General features: G+C 37.6%; 3 protein-coding genes and 1 long non-coding RNA gene across 4 annotated transcripts in view; 2 read left to right on the forward strand and 2 right to left on the reverse strand.

The window, feature by feature from the left end:
• The window catches only part of LOC101894853 (uncharacterized), a 185,760-nt gene extending 172,836 nt beyond the window's left edge, over nt 1–12,924 (reverse strand). Inside the window, exon 1 of the mRNA XM_059131014.1 lies at nt 12,494–12,924. The gene's annotated coding sequence lies outside the window, so the exon portion shown is untranslated. The remainder of the gene's footprint in view (nt 1–12,493) is intronic.
• LOC101895020 (adenylyltransferase and sulfurtransferase MOCS3) lies at nt 1,267–2,880 on the reverse strand. Its single transcript, XM_005178972.4, has one exon. It carries the CDS (start codon nt 2,714–2,716, stop codon nt 1,355–1,357), a length of 1,362 nt encoding a protein of 453 aa, XP_005179029.1. The 5' UTR covers nt 2,717–2,880; the 3' UTR covers nt 1,267–1,354.
• Nucleotides 2,999–3,761, forward strand: LOC109614090 (uncharacterized). The gene is made up of 2 exons (XR_002195361.2): nt 2,999–3,422; nt 3,478–3,761. It is a non-coding gene; the product is annotated as an uncharacterized LOC109614090 (long non-coding RNA).
• Nucleotides 6,100–9,450, forward strand: LOC101895186 (mitotic spindle assembly checkpoint protein MAD1). Its single transcript, XM_005178973.4, has 7 exons — nt 6,100–6,316; nt 6,379–6,536; nt 6,598–6,945; nt 7,001–7,195; nt 7,520–8,482; nt 8,537–8,790; nt 8,878–9,450. Exons 1-7 carry the CDS (start codon nt 6,193–6,195, stop codon nt 9,083–9,085), a joined length of 2,250 nt encoding a protein of 749 aa, XP_005179030.1. The 5' UTR covers nt 6,100–6,192; the 3' UTR covers nt 9,086–9,450.
• Nucleotides 12,925–14,496: the final 1,572 nt, after the last annotated feature.

Consider the following 14,496-nt stretch of genomic DNA (forward strand, 5'->3'; position numbering starts at 1 on the left):
TTATATCACAGCTCTCAGTCCAAACCAGGCAAAGTTCGTCGAAGCAAAGTCCCACATGTAGGGCCTCAGTACCTAACTTATATATGTCAACTATGCATAGCCCTATACCGCTTAATACCTCGAACAGTAACACTTTTGTGCAAGGAAATAAACGGCAGACAATGACCAAAGGGGTATTCATAGTTCCACATTTCGAATGGTGTTTTAAAAAGAAGTAGAAGAGACATCACCTCGGTGTCATCAGGATATATAACATTTCCTGGTAATCCGTGTTAATACACCGAACCCTAAAGGGTTCAAATACCTCGCTTGATTACTTGCATAGGCTCCCAGGCAATGACCAATGGGCTATTCATAGTTCCATATTTCGAATGGTGTTTTAAAAAGTATTGCAAGAGAATACCATAGCTCGGTGCCATCAGGATATATGACAATTCCTGGCAATCCGTTTTTTTCTCAGACCATTTTCTAATCATCAATTCGGCCTGACTTCATAACCTCATACCGCTCTACTTTTTTGTCCCATCAGGATATATGAAATTTCATGGCGATTCGTTTTTTTGATCCTTGGTAATAAGACGATTAGTCAAATATCAAATTTAATGACGAGGATGTGGCAGATCCGATGAGATGCGAGCAATTAATGAAGCCCATATAGAAGCCCTCTGGACGGATGGATTCAATTATATAATTCCCAAACACAACATTATCCATATATTTGAGTTTACTTGGAATTTCAACGGCATATGGGCAACTGGTTATGCCGGAGTCTAGTAGTCCAAAGATGTCGTTTTGTCGCTAGTAATCAACATAGAAACTAGGAAGGTTGGTCCCACTACTGATAGGGATGCCAGTGAACCTCACAAACCTATGTCGTCACAAACCTCAATATTCTGACTCCACAACCTCAAACCGCTCTGCTCTTTTGTGCCATTGAAAAACTGATTAGCATTTATTTATAGTTATAAATAGTGTCCATCAGATCACCTCTGGGAACATCATTGCAGCAATGACTCGCTTTTTACTTGCAAGTTGAATATCCGAAGCAGGATCAATTTCCCATTAGAGGCCCGTTGCTACAAATAAGAGTTATGAGCAAATTCCCAATTCATAAGACCCAGGCAATAATTGAATCCGAAGACTTTTCATGTTTGGGCATAATGTTATAACCTCTTCACTGAAAAGGTACGATTCCAAGTAGTTTAGTCGTGAAATAACTATGGATTGTATTTTCTTCCGAAAAAGCAACCTATAAAACAAAGCAAATTCAATTAATAACATTCCTTATTGTTTATTAGCACTCACGATTACTTAAAAACTATTTCAAAATTTAAAGAAAAACCCCAATTTCTTACTAATAAATAGGAAAGCTATTATCAATCTTAAAATGCCAAGCATGTAGGCCACCTTTAATGTCGAACACAGCACGCTGGGGAAATCTCTGCAAAATGTGTTGGGCAGCCAACTGCGAGTCGTTGCCACGACGACAGAGTAAAATAATACCCCGCTCTTCATCTTTTAACTCCTCTTCGAAACGCTGCAAATATGAATCATTTAAAATTGTCTTCAAAGGGACATTTTCGGAATTTGGCAGACGACATATTTCAAACTCGGCCGGTTGGCGTACATCCATTAATATATGCTTCCTCTGCAAAACTTCATTTTTATACTCTTCCACGGTTAAGCGATTTTCCAATGGTAAAATATTTAAAGCCATATCCTTATCCGATGCATGCATGCCGCAGAATTGTTCATAGTCAATCAGTTGGGTAATCATTGGCTTGGGGGAGCAAACATCACAATCGGCACGTTTGGAACGTAGACGAATATTACGGAATTGACAACGACCACCATCGAATATCAGCAGGCGACCAGCTAGAACTTCACCACCCAAACCTCCCAAGGCCACTTTGATGGCTTCCAAGGCCTGCAGTGAACCAATGACGCCAGTTATTGCACCCAAAACCCCACCATCACCACAATTGGTAACAGTATCCGGAGGTGGTGGTACCGGATACAAGCAACGATAACAAGGACAATTTTCTCCATAATTATACACCGTCAACTGGCCATCCATTTGTAGGGCACTGCCAGAAATCAATGGCTTATTCAACATGACACAGGCATCGTTCAACAAGTACCGGGTCGCCACATTATCCGTACAATCCAATACAACATCGTATTGTCGTAAAATCTCCAAGGCATTTTCACTGTTCAACAACAACCTGTGGCATTCAATTTGACAATGGGGATTGATTTGTTGCAATGCTTGTTTGGCCGATTCCACTTTTGCCATGCCAATGGACATTTCCGTATGCAATGTTTGGCGATGGAAATTGCTACGCTCCACTTCATCGTAGTCCACCAGACCCAAACGACCACAGCCGGCAGCCAAGAGATATTGAGATGAGGGACAACCCAAACCACCCATGCCGACAATGAGAAAGGCGGTCTGTTTCAATTTCAATTGGCCTTTTACCCCAAAGTTTGGTAAAATCAATTGGCGACTGTAACGGGCAATATCGTCATTGTTTAGCATTTGATCAGAAGAAGCAGAAGTTTGCTGTTGTTGTGCATTTGCCTGTTCATTTTGTTTTTGTTGTTGAGCCTCCAATTCCGATAAGCGTTTCTCCTTAGCGGCACAATTCCTCCGTAGTTCTTGTATTTCTTGTCGCAATTTCTCAATTTCATCGTCAATCTTTGTTTCGGCAGCCATGTTGGGTGTAGCTTTGTCGGGGGTTTGTAGTTATTTATCAAGTGTTTTTATATTTTCCTAATGAAAATTAATTTTAATTAACAAAATTGTGAAATTACAGCGACAACACTGGTCAACTAATCAGAAACAAAGAGTTGTGGAATGTGGGAAGAGGCAAATGCCGATGAGAAATGCCTTAACAGCTGATGTGTTTTATGGTTATATTAGGGATCTGAAGACTGAAATGAGACTGTCGTCGTTGCCAATATAGTGTTGCCATATTTTTATGGAACATCTATACTAACAGCCTGTTCCACGATCTCGAAAGAAAATTTGTGCGAACGAAGGCTACTCACTCACTTTCGTATAAGAATGCGTTCCACTAACTTTCGTTCTTTCTTTCGCATAGCCTTACGTGATTCAGTGTTGCTAAATATTTTTTTGGAAAAATTAATCGCGAAATAAAGCAAAAAAAGCGTCAAATGTCTAATTTAAACGCGAAAAAGCAGCAGTGGCTCTGTCTCAACTGACATTTCAGTTGTAAACAAACAAATTGTAAATAAACAAACAAAATAAAATTTCTAGTGATTGTGTTCAAACTATTTGTGCTCTTAGAAAATAAAAAAAAGAATATTTCCGTAGCCCTATTTTTTATGGAGGAGGTTCGAAATGTGCCACGGAGGAATTTAAGAGATGCTTCGAATTTATTTGAAGTACCTAACAACCAGTAAGTATGATTGTATTTTTACATTTTTGAAATAATAAAAAATGATTTTTTCTAGGTTTGTGGCCAACTTTCGTGTGTCGAAGGAAGTTTTCGGGTTCTTTTGGATATTATGGAAGAGAAGTGGGTGCCCGGTTGCAGAACTACCCAAATCCGCCCCGATTTAAAACTTCTTCTGCTGCTTCCAAAAATTGGCATTCCTCTGGCGAACACAGGATTCTCCTCCATTTACTCAACTAGTGCCCGCAGCTGTGTAGTTGATGATTTTTTCGTGCTGGAATTGAGAAAATAAAAAATATATATATTTGTTGTTCACATATTAAATTGCATTTATTATTTTTACTTACATTTTTGTTTCCATTTTCAATCAAGCAATGTTTATGTTAAAACAATTTTCCTTAATTGTTATTATACGATAGCAAACACACAAGTGACTGATTTTGACATTTGTGTTCGCATGCGTACGAAAGAAAAAAGATAGTGGAACGCAAAATTACACTGAAATGCTTACGTTTTCGTTCGCTTTGATTTTCGTGCAAATTTTCGTTCTGATAGATTTTAGTGGAACGGAAATCAGCTGTTTGTCGTGTAAAAGTTGTGCGAACGTGTTCTTGCGATATCGTGGAACAGGCTGTAAGTATACTAAGTTGTAATTAACCTGTTTATCTTAAAATAAAACAAAATCAAATTTCACAAGTAGGCCGATTCTGTAATTCCACCGATAAAAAAAAATTGATAAATTTTCTCTGGTTATAGTAAGGTAAACAAGACAAAGGCAATTTTGAATAAAAAAAGCAATGATTTAAAATGTTCCTGAGAAAAGGGACCAAATCAAAGGTGCAAAAATAATCCACTGATTAAAAATATATAATAATAAATATTTTTAAATTTATACACATAAAATTAAACATAAAAAGGTGAGGATTCCCCTATAAAAATTACTATGGTAAAATCACGCTATTATGCACGTTTTTCATGTACATACCAATTAAGACAAAAATGAGCATCGTTATAAAATTGAAGAGGCGGGCGAGGAACTTTCTTAACAGTGCACGAAATTTTATAATAAACAATGATTTTCAAGCGTTGTTCGTTTTTAAGACGATTTGTGTATTAACTATGAAAATGAAAGAAACTACGAAACTTGGGTTAGCTGTTTTAAATTAAAGTTGCTAAAAGATAGTAGCTAAGACATCACACTTTAGAGCAAATAATTGAAAAATCCTTGTAAAATCCGAAAGTGTAAATCAGCCATATGGCTACAGAGGGTATATATCATTTGATACGGCCTAGGTCTCTTTGGACCAAATCCGTTTTAGGACATTTGGAGTCGATCTAGCGATGTCCGTCCGTCTGTCTGGCTGGTGCGAACGATAAGAGAGTATGCGATTTGATTCAAACTTGATACATCGTAATATTATTATCAAACATAGATCGAGTTCAGAGATGGACAATATTGGTCTATTCTTCCGGTACCTCCCCCACAAAATGTCAACATTTTCAAAGAAAAAAATTTACTGCACAGAAAGAGAAAGAATAATCCGATTTTCCTTTAACTTTGCAAATACTAATATGCAAATGGACAACATCGGTACACTCCATCAAGTTCCTTCCCCACAAAGGGTCAAAATTCTGAATAATTATAACTTTTATAAAATTTGAAGTATTTGTCCGATTATCTACAAATTACACACATCAGAATATTTTTATTAAACCAAGGTCCGGTGTGAAGTTGGGAAATATCGGTCCACTCCTTCTGGTACCTCCCCCACAAAGGGTCAAAATTTTGAATATTCATGAAAATCATTAAACACGAAATTAACATCCGATTCCATTCAGACTTGGCACATCTCAATATTTCCATAAACACAACAAAGGTTTATAACAACTTTCAATTTTTGAAAGAATTTCCTAAAAGAATTTAGTTTTAGATTTAATTCTATATTAAATCCCAGCCCCGGCCAAAGGACTACTACTTTAAAAACTTTGGGGTCGCGAGGCCGATTTTGGGCATATCTTAAGCTTAAGCCTCGGCCGAAGGCCTTCCACTTAAAATGAAATATTGCTCGCGAAACCGGTGTTAAACATATCCCAGAGGAGAACATTTCAAGGGCCGACTGAAGGTCGGCTATTTAAAAAAAGGTTAAATCTAAAAACAACTTCTTTTTTGGAAACACTTTAAAAATTTGAGGGTTTTTACTAAATTTTGGAATCCTATATTTCGCGAAATATGGTTCCACCTTCCAGAAATGTTCTTCTGTTGTAATTAGTTTTCACAAAATCCATCTTAAGTGGCATTTCAAAGCTTTCATTTCGATTACCAATTTGGAAATAGGGGTATTTTTAGAATTTGAAACCCTAAATCGCGGGAAGTATTAATTTGCCCTCAAAAACAAGATCTACCTTTGGTGGGTATTTCAGAATTTCCCTTAGCCTTTATCTCTACCAACCTTTTAATTATTCTTAAATGTTCGAGGAACTCGCAATAGTGAGCAAAATAAATATTTAAAATGATATATTTAATTTAAACAATTTTGATGTAAACATTAACCTAATTAGTTGTTTACTTGCTTTACTTCTCACTGGGATGGCAATTTGTTTGTGTGTATTGCCCCATATGTTGGCATTTCACATACAACTCTGCGTTCTACGCAATACCGGCATTGAAATCTGGCAACTCTATAGTTTTGCAAACAAAAAATTTTCTCGGTGGCGTGTGTATGTTTATAAAGCAAATTCAACAATTTCTAAGTAAATTTAATTATTTTATAAAATGGAAGATATTAAAACAAGTTTAGATAAGATATTGGCAAAATTCAATGATTCCGTTAGTCATTCAGCACCGAAGAAATTAACATTCGAGCATTTGAGTGATTCTTTCAATGACTCGGGGACAAGTAAGTTGCGGTTTATCGTCCGTCTTGTTTGTGTGTGTATAATTGATTGTTTTCCCTCTTAGTTCCCAAAAAGAGACGTTTGTCACAAAGTTTTGAAGACAATGGCTTGAACATTAGTCTTAACACCAGCAATGTGTCCTTGAATAGCAGCGCTGCTCCGCCACCCAGTCCGTGGGAAACACGGCGGATGAAGGCAGATTTGATAGAGGCCCGGACAAGAGTAAGTCTTCGGTTTTGCAGAGATATGAAAATATGTATATTAATGTAATACTGCTTTATAGATATCCAAACTTAAACAAGAAGTGGAACGTTTGCACAAATTGCGCCAGGAATCTGAGACTTTATATGAAAGCCGTGTCTCGGAACTAAAGAAACAATGTGAGTTTTCCTCTAACAAAATTCAGGATTTGGAGAAGCATATGCAGTTGTTGAGAAAAAGGGAACATGCCGCCAAACAAGATTTGATCAAGGCCCAGAGTGATTTGCAGCAACAGAAACATGGTTACGAGGAAGTGATTATCAAGCTACAAAGGGCCAAACATGAGGTGGAAGAAAATGCCCGTTTGGTCCAGAATAGCATGGCCAATGAATTGGGTGAATATAAACGGCATGCCGAAAAGATTGAGCTGGTAAACAAGGATAGTAGTAGACTCCGAGTGGTCATTAATCCATTTATTCTTTTAGGAGCTGGAATTAAGCTGCGATGAATTGGAGTCCCTTAGAAGCCAAATGGATGACTTGAAATCCAAGGCTTGTTGTTATGATGATCTTAAATTGGATAACGAAAAAGTAAATCAGGAATTGGAAAATGCCAATCAGCGGATCAAGGAATTGGAATTTGAAATTGCTTCCTACAATGATTGGAAAGAGATTACCAAGGTAAGATATCCCCTGGGACAACAGAGGCGTGGTTAAGAATTTAGGATAAAAATCCGGTAGTTAGAAACACACAACTAAACTCATAATCGGATTCTATTAAAAAAAACTCAATTGCAACATGTCGGCCATTTCCTTCATAAATTATCGATATTCCAATGAATTTCGGAAAATGTGGGAAAAATGGGAAGCAAACTCTTTAGACAACTGGGATGATGTATCACAGTTTCATGTTCCAAAGTAACTGTTAGCAAGTTCTTAACATTCCATTCTAGAATATTACTTTTTAGCACAAAATCCTAATCTATCTCCTAATTTATTTTTTAGAATTCCCAAGATCGTTTGCTTAGCATCCCAAACATGGATAAGGAGCTGGAACGTTTACGCTCCAACAACAAACACTTGCAGGAATTGTTGGGCAATAAATTGCTTTTGGAAGAACAGGTATACGATTTACGTTCTCGCCTCGAACGCGAAGAAGGTGCCCGCTCCGAAGTTGTGGCCTTGCAAGTACAACTGAAACATGCTCAAGAAGAAGTTAAGGAATGGGTTAAAGTGGCCCAAGATCATTGTTCGCCAAATATGTTAGTTAGCCCATTGGCTTTAAGGGCCCGTATTGAGGAACTCCTACAACATGATGTCCTTATGGCCAGCGAAAAGAATACCAAGGCCTCTGAATCCAAAACCATGGAATCGGAGTTATTAGATTACAAGCAAAAATGTGAAATCTATTCGAAAAATATGGAAGAACTTAATGTGGCCCTCAAGCGCCACAAGGCCTTTAAGGATCGTGTGCAAAAGAAATTGCTGTTGGTTTCCAAGGAGCGTGATTGTTACAAACAGCTATTGGAGAACTTTGAAAAAGATCTCACCATCTCTAATCCCATTGCACCCGATCTATCTTCCACCGAGAATCAACTGAAAACACGTATTGAAATGTTGGAAAAAACGTTGGTGGGCTATAAGGATATGTGTGCCAGTTTGGAAAAGGAATTGAATACGGCCAAGTCACTGCCAAATTCGGATCCAACCGGTGATCAAAGCAGTGTTAATATGAGTGTTGATGCCAATGCAACGGGCTATGAACATTTCAAGAAGGAGCTGGATACCTTGCGCATGGAAAATGAACGTTTGCGTAGACGTAAAGAGGAATTGGAGTTGGAATTGGAACATCGTTGTCTTAAAGGTGACTTTAACATGGAGAAATACAAGGTGGTACACATGCGGTTGAATCCAGCAAATGAGGCATATGAAAATGCCGATAATTTGATTGAAAAGTTGCAAGCAGAGGTAAGGGGAATTAGTTAAATTAAAAAGAAAATTTAATATTTTAGTTGTTTTCAGATTGAACGTTTGAAACGTAAAAACAAAAAACTGGAAGAAGACAATGAAGTCACGCAGGCACGTCTCAATGAAACCACCAACATTACTATGAATTTCAAGGAAATAAATCAGCTGCGTGGCGAGCTGGAGTCAATGAATTCCAAGATGAAGAAAATGAAAGAATGCTACAAATCTGCCAGCATGGAGTTTCGTGAAGTTGTTTACATGTTATTTGGCTATCGCATCGATAGGGTGGGCTCCAATACAAATTACAAGTAAGTACCATCCCAGTATCATGCTGTTACAACTCCTTCCCATTTCGCAGAAATATAAATAATCTCTTTCTTTGTTGCCGTTTGCAGAATTTCCAGCATGTATGCCGAAGATCCAGATCATTATCTAAATTTCCGTTTGAATGAATCCAATATGTTGGATATGCTGGAGACACCATACTCGGCCACACTCAAGTCACTGATTGAAACACAGCTGGTGGGCAATAAGTCGTTACCGGCCTTTCTTAGTGCTTTAACATTGGATCTGTTTCAAAAAGCAACAATAACACTGTCTTAGTATAGAGCAGAAGAACGCACAGAAATCGCCAAGAATGAGTTAGGTGGGCTGTGTGCTAAGCAGTCGTAGTTTCTTGTATTTTATAAGTAAAGCTCAAAGATAAGTATTTTTTTTTTTTTTTAATCATTTCACAAAAACAAAAAAGCCAACAAATAACAAAGCATTCTTCTTGATTTTCCTCTACTTTTTTGTGAGAGCAAGAAATAAATCAAAACTTTGTGGAGTTCCCAAAAAACCATAAAAAATGTCACAACAACAACTGTGAAACGATAATACATATATCCATACTATGTTTAGTAATACATACTGTATATTGTGCATATTATTATTAGCGGTAAACTACAATATATTCATACACATACAAATTGAAATGTTTTTCGTTCCCAAAGTTTTGGGGTTTAAAAAAAGAAATTGTAATGCAAAAATCCGAAAACAACATTAAACCGATAAAGATCGGTCGTTAAACAATCCGTCATGGACAAAAATCAAACTTTAAATATTGGCGAAACCCACTGTAAAGGGTGAGATAAAAAAACTGCAACAAAGTCAAACGCCATAATTTTTACATTTTTTTTTAATTTATTGAATTAAAGCAAACAATTTCGGAAATCAAATTTTAGAATAAGTTTAGATTTGTTCGAATTGGTAACCATTGGTACGAATTATGGCCTTCAAATGGCCAAAGAAATCATCACACGCTGCCGGAACGTTGCTCTGCCGTATTTTGGCCCATTCCCGGCGAAGCACTTGCTTGAGGTGATCGACACTTTTTTTTTTTAGTGCCAACCTTGTTTTCCAAAATACTCCAGATACAATAGTCCAACGGATAGGTATCCGGAGATTTTGATGGCCATTGTGCGCTAGAAATGAAGCGAGGAACCTCATTTTGTCACCATTCTTGGGTGGCGCGTGCTGAGTGCGATAATGCTGAGTCCTTTTGGAATGTCCAAGGTCTGCGGCCAAAATGTTTGCGTACCCAAGGCTTTAATACACTCTCCAGAATATTATCGCGATAAAATATTCGGCATTTATTCTGATGCCACGGTCGATTAATACAGGCGGAGAGCGACCATCGGCTGTTATGGCGGCTCACACCATCACCATGGCCGGCGCTTGAGTTCTGGTGACCAACCGAAGGTGCACATTTTTAGCTGACCTCTTTGGCAAGTAAACACGATCATTTTGTTGGTTTACAAACTGCTGGACAACGAATGTTTTCTCATCGGAGCGGAGAAAACCAAATTCGGCAATTCACCACTTTCGGCCAAGCGAAGCAACTCTTTAGCTCTTTTGAGTCTATTTTCTTTCTGTTGCGGTGTAAGGACTTGCACTTTTTGGAATTTCAATGGCTTTAACCAGAGCCCGAGCTCATTTAAATATTTGCCGAATTAAATATTGCGATATGTTTAGCTCACGAGCCACTTTCGGCCACTGCGACGCGGGCTTCGATCAAGTCGCTTCTGTACTTTTCGAACCATTTCTGCTGATGTTGCTGTCCGCTTCCTTGAAGTCGAGCTACGCCACCAGTATCACTGTAAGGAGTGATGGTACGGGACACAAAAGATTTATTTACATTTAAATGCTGAAGTGCTCTAACGATAGCCACTTGTGGTTTTTCAGCCAAATATAAAGAAATCACACTATCACGCTCGGATTCCGTCACGAATAACTATTTTTTTTCTGGAAAATTCTCACCAAAATGCTTTCGTACGCTTGTAAACAAAATAATGAGATGTTACTAGAATAATTTATTTTAACAGCTGTCGGAGGAGTGGCTTTGAAATGACTGCAGTCTGAAGTTGGTGGCAGTTTTGCATCTCACCCTGTATATCTGTCGGCAAAACCGAATGATACCTTTTTACTTGTTTTTATACCCTCCACCATAGTATGGGGGATAAATTAAGTTTGTCATTCCGTTTGCAACACTTCGAAATATACATTTTAGACCCCACAAAGTGTTTATATTCTTGATCAGCATAAAATTCTATGTCTATCCGTCTGAGGAAATCACTCTAGCTTCCGAAAGTAGGTTGATAATATTTTACTGAAATGTATATTATGTCTGCAGGACTTTTGGTATTGAAAATGGTCCATGTAGGTCCACGTTTTGGTATAGCCCCCATATTACGGTACCTCCCCATTTTCGGTATTTTAGTGATTTAAGCACATTATTCATCGGAATTGTTTTAAAGTAGGTATTTGAAGTTCGTAATGGATACTACAGCCTATGACAGAAAATTGTATGTGCAGGTCCACATCTTCGTATAGCCCCCTTATAACGGCACCTTCCGATATTTGGTATTTTGATGATTTTAGCGACATTATTCACCGGAATTGTTTCAAATTTGGTATTTGAAGTTCGCAATGGATACTACAGCCTAAGACAGAAAATTGTCTTTGCAGGTCCACGTCTTCATATAGCCCCCAAATAATTGCATCTCCACATATACTCTATTTTGATGATTTTAGCGACATTACTCGCCGGAATTGTTTCAAATTGGGTATTTGAAGTTCGTAATGGATACTACAGCCTAAGACAGAAAATTGTCTGTACAGTTACACGTCTTCATATAGCCCCCATATAATGGTACCCCCCATTATTCGGTAATTTGGTGATTTAAGCGATACTTTTCACCGGAATTGTTTTAAATTTAGTATTTGAAGTTCGTAATGGATACTACAATCGTAGACTGAAAATTGTCTGTGCAGGTCCCCGTCTTCGTATAGCCCCCGTATAACGGCACCTCCCGATATTCGGTATTTTGATGATTTTAGCGACATTATTTACCGGAATTGTTTCAAATTTGGTATTTGAAGTTCGTAATGGATACTACAGTCTATGACAGAAAATTGTCTGTACAGGTCCACGTTTTGGTATAGCCCTCATAACGGTACTCCCCGATATTCGGTATTTTGATGATTTTAGCTACATTATTCACGATTTTTTTTTTTTGAAGTTTCGCATTTGAATATTGTAATAGCTTATGAAAAAAAACTGCCTATGCATGTCCGGTTCGTCGTAATATACGACTACTTTCGGTATTTTTAAGATTTTATTTTTTTGAAAATTGCCAAATTTGTACCAAATGATGGAGAGTATTCAAAGTCCGGCCCGGCCGAAATTACAGCTTTTTTACTTGTTTTTTTATTTTTATTTTTTATTTTTTTTCTTTAAAGATCAAAAGTTCAAATATATGCAATAGTATCACAAAGTTCACCCCACAACCCAACACATTTACATATCATTTTTATTTTTTTTAACGTCATCGAAGGGTACAAACAATTCGGCAATGTTTAGCCGGGACGGTGGATGTCACGTTTGTTTGCATTTTTATAAATATTTCAAATTAAGCCGTCTACTTTTTTCTGACGTTGAGAAACAGCGAATTTATAAATGTAAACACTTACCCCAACATATATCAATTAATTTTGTTGAAAGAAATTCAAACAAATTGTTTGTTTACTTTTCGGAGGGGGCTTTATGAATTTAAATCCTCCGCCTCTTTTGATAAATGGTTGCTATTTTCACCACTTGTAAGTAATAATTGAGTGGTGTTCTGTTACTATTTTTGGATTTTTCCGTTTTTAATGTTGTTTATTTTTCGCTTTCTTTAGGAACACCTTTGTGTTGAGCACTAAATCAAACAATCGCCTTCTAATTGTATTTCAATTGATAAATTTGCAAGTATTTTTTTGGATGAATGAACGAACATCTGAAGATATACCGTGCACAAGCAAGGCGTGTTTTCTTTTTTTCTTCGTTGGGTATTTTTTTATTTGATTTGCAATGCCATTATTATTTTATTTTTGTGGCGTCATTTATTGTATTATGTTACTTTGCTGTTTTGTTTTGTTTTTTTTTTTTTGTGTCAATCTTATTATTCATTCACAAGATTGGGGTATAATTTACGTCCACACTATTTCTTTGAATTTCGAAAACAAACTCTGTTTTTAATCATGCCTGCTATAACTAAACTACACCAGTGGCATTACTGGAAGACTACTACTGACTGCTAAGCCATCAGCAACAAGTACTAGCAGCCGCATTGTTTACCGTCTTCATTCTTATCAACAGAAAAAAAAAAAAAAACAAATTCTCTACTAAAACAAAAAAATAAAATTAATATCCAAATACGACACTTTTCGTTTGTTTTCCGCTCCCAAACACAATTTTGTTGTATTTCGTATATCTGACAAAAAGTCAACAACTACACTGGGCCTAAGTAGCAACAGGCAGCCGATCTTCCTCCCTATCCACACACATGAAAGTCGTTTCAATGCATGTGATTTCTTCTTTAGTTTTTCTTTTTTGTCAATGAGTTGTTGCCGCAAAGCAAACGTATTTGTTGGTTTTCTTTTGTGGAGGATAGATGCTGTGTGTGATTTTGAATTGTATTTAGAAAAAAATATAGAATTACAACAATAGATAAATGTAATGCAAAGTTTTGATTTGTGATCTATATTCCTATGCAGATAGTTGAGGGGTGGGGGAAAAGCATTCAGAGTGCATTATTAATTCCTAAGCCAATTCCATCAGTCTTTAAGGGGTCTGGTCTAGTTATTTTAGTACCGTTGGGTGCATTCTGATATCTTCTCTACTCTGACTCTGCTTCTAATGGAAGCAACCTGTATTAATTGGATCCATGGCGATACGGGCGTTAGGTGAGTAGTTTTGACTGGGCAGTTGAAAGGAGCAGAGGGTGATGTGGGACTCTACCACATGCTGGGCAGGTGTTCTGCGGCTGCACCATCCATATTTTAGTTGTATCAAAACTACTCTGGTTTGTCGCTGCAGCTCTCGTTCTTCATGTGCAATGGAAAGGGAATAATCTGATATTCACTCTGTATTCTGCTATAATTGCTGTGACCGCGTCAGAGGGTATACAATTCAGTCCTGTTAGATAGGCATGTTGATCTAGAGGCTTTCTCTTCTAACTCTGTACTTCTCTCTATGTCTCTCTCTCTCTCTATGTGGATCATGAAGGCCTTCCCTTACCAAAACTACTCTGGTTTGTCGCTGCAGCTCTGGTTCCTCAGCTGCAGTGGAAGGGGATGAGCTTCAAGTGTGCTATTCACTCGGTGTTCTGCTATAAGTGCTGTGACTACGTCAAAGTGAATACAATTCAATCCTAGGCCTGCTGATCTAGAGGCTTTCTCTTGTATCGCTGTACTTGTATCCGTAGGTCATGGAGCCCTTTCCTCATTTGCCTGGGTAGAGGTTGCCTATACATCACATGGTGATTATGATGGTTCTGTTTATAACACCCAATTAAAAATTGCATTGACAACACTTTATTGTGCTACCACACCGGTAAGACCTTTGCCTCCTCATGTAGATGGTCAACGGGTCATAAGGTGGCACCCTATTTCGGTTCTTAAGGCGACTGAATGCGATTCCATTGTGTAGCACT

This window comes from Musca domestica, unplaced genomic scaffold (assembly GCF_030504385.1).
Source record: "Musca domestica strain aabys unplaced genomic scaffold, Musca_domestica.polishedcontigs.V.1.1 8, whole genome shotgun sequence".
Classification (NCBI taxonomy): Eukaryota; Metazoa; Arthropoda; class Insecta; order Diptera; family Muscidae; genus Musca; species Musca domestica.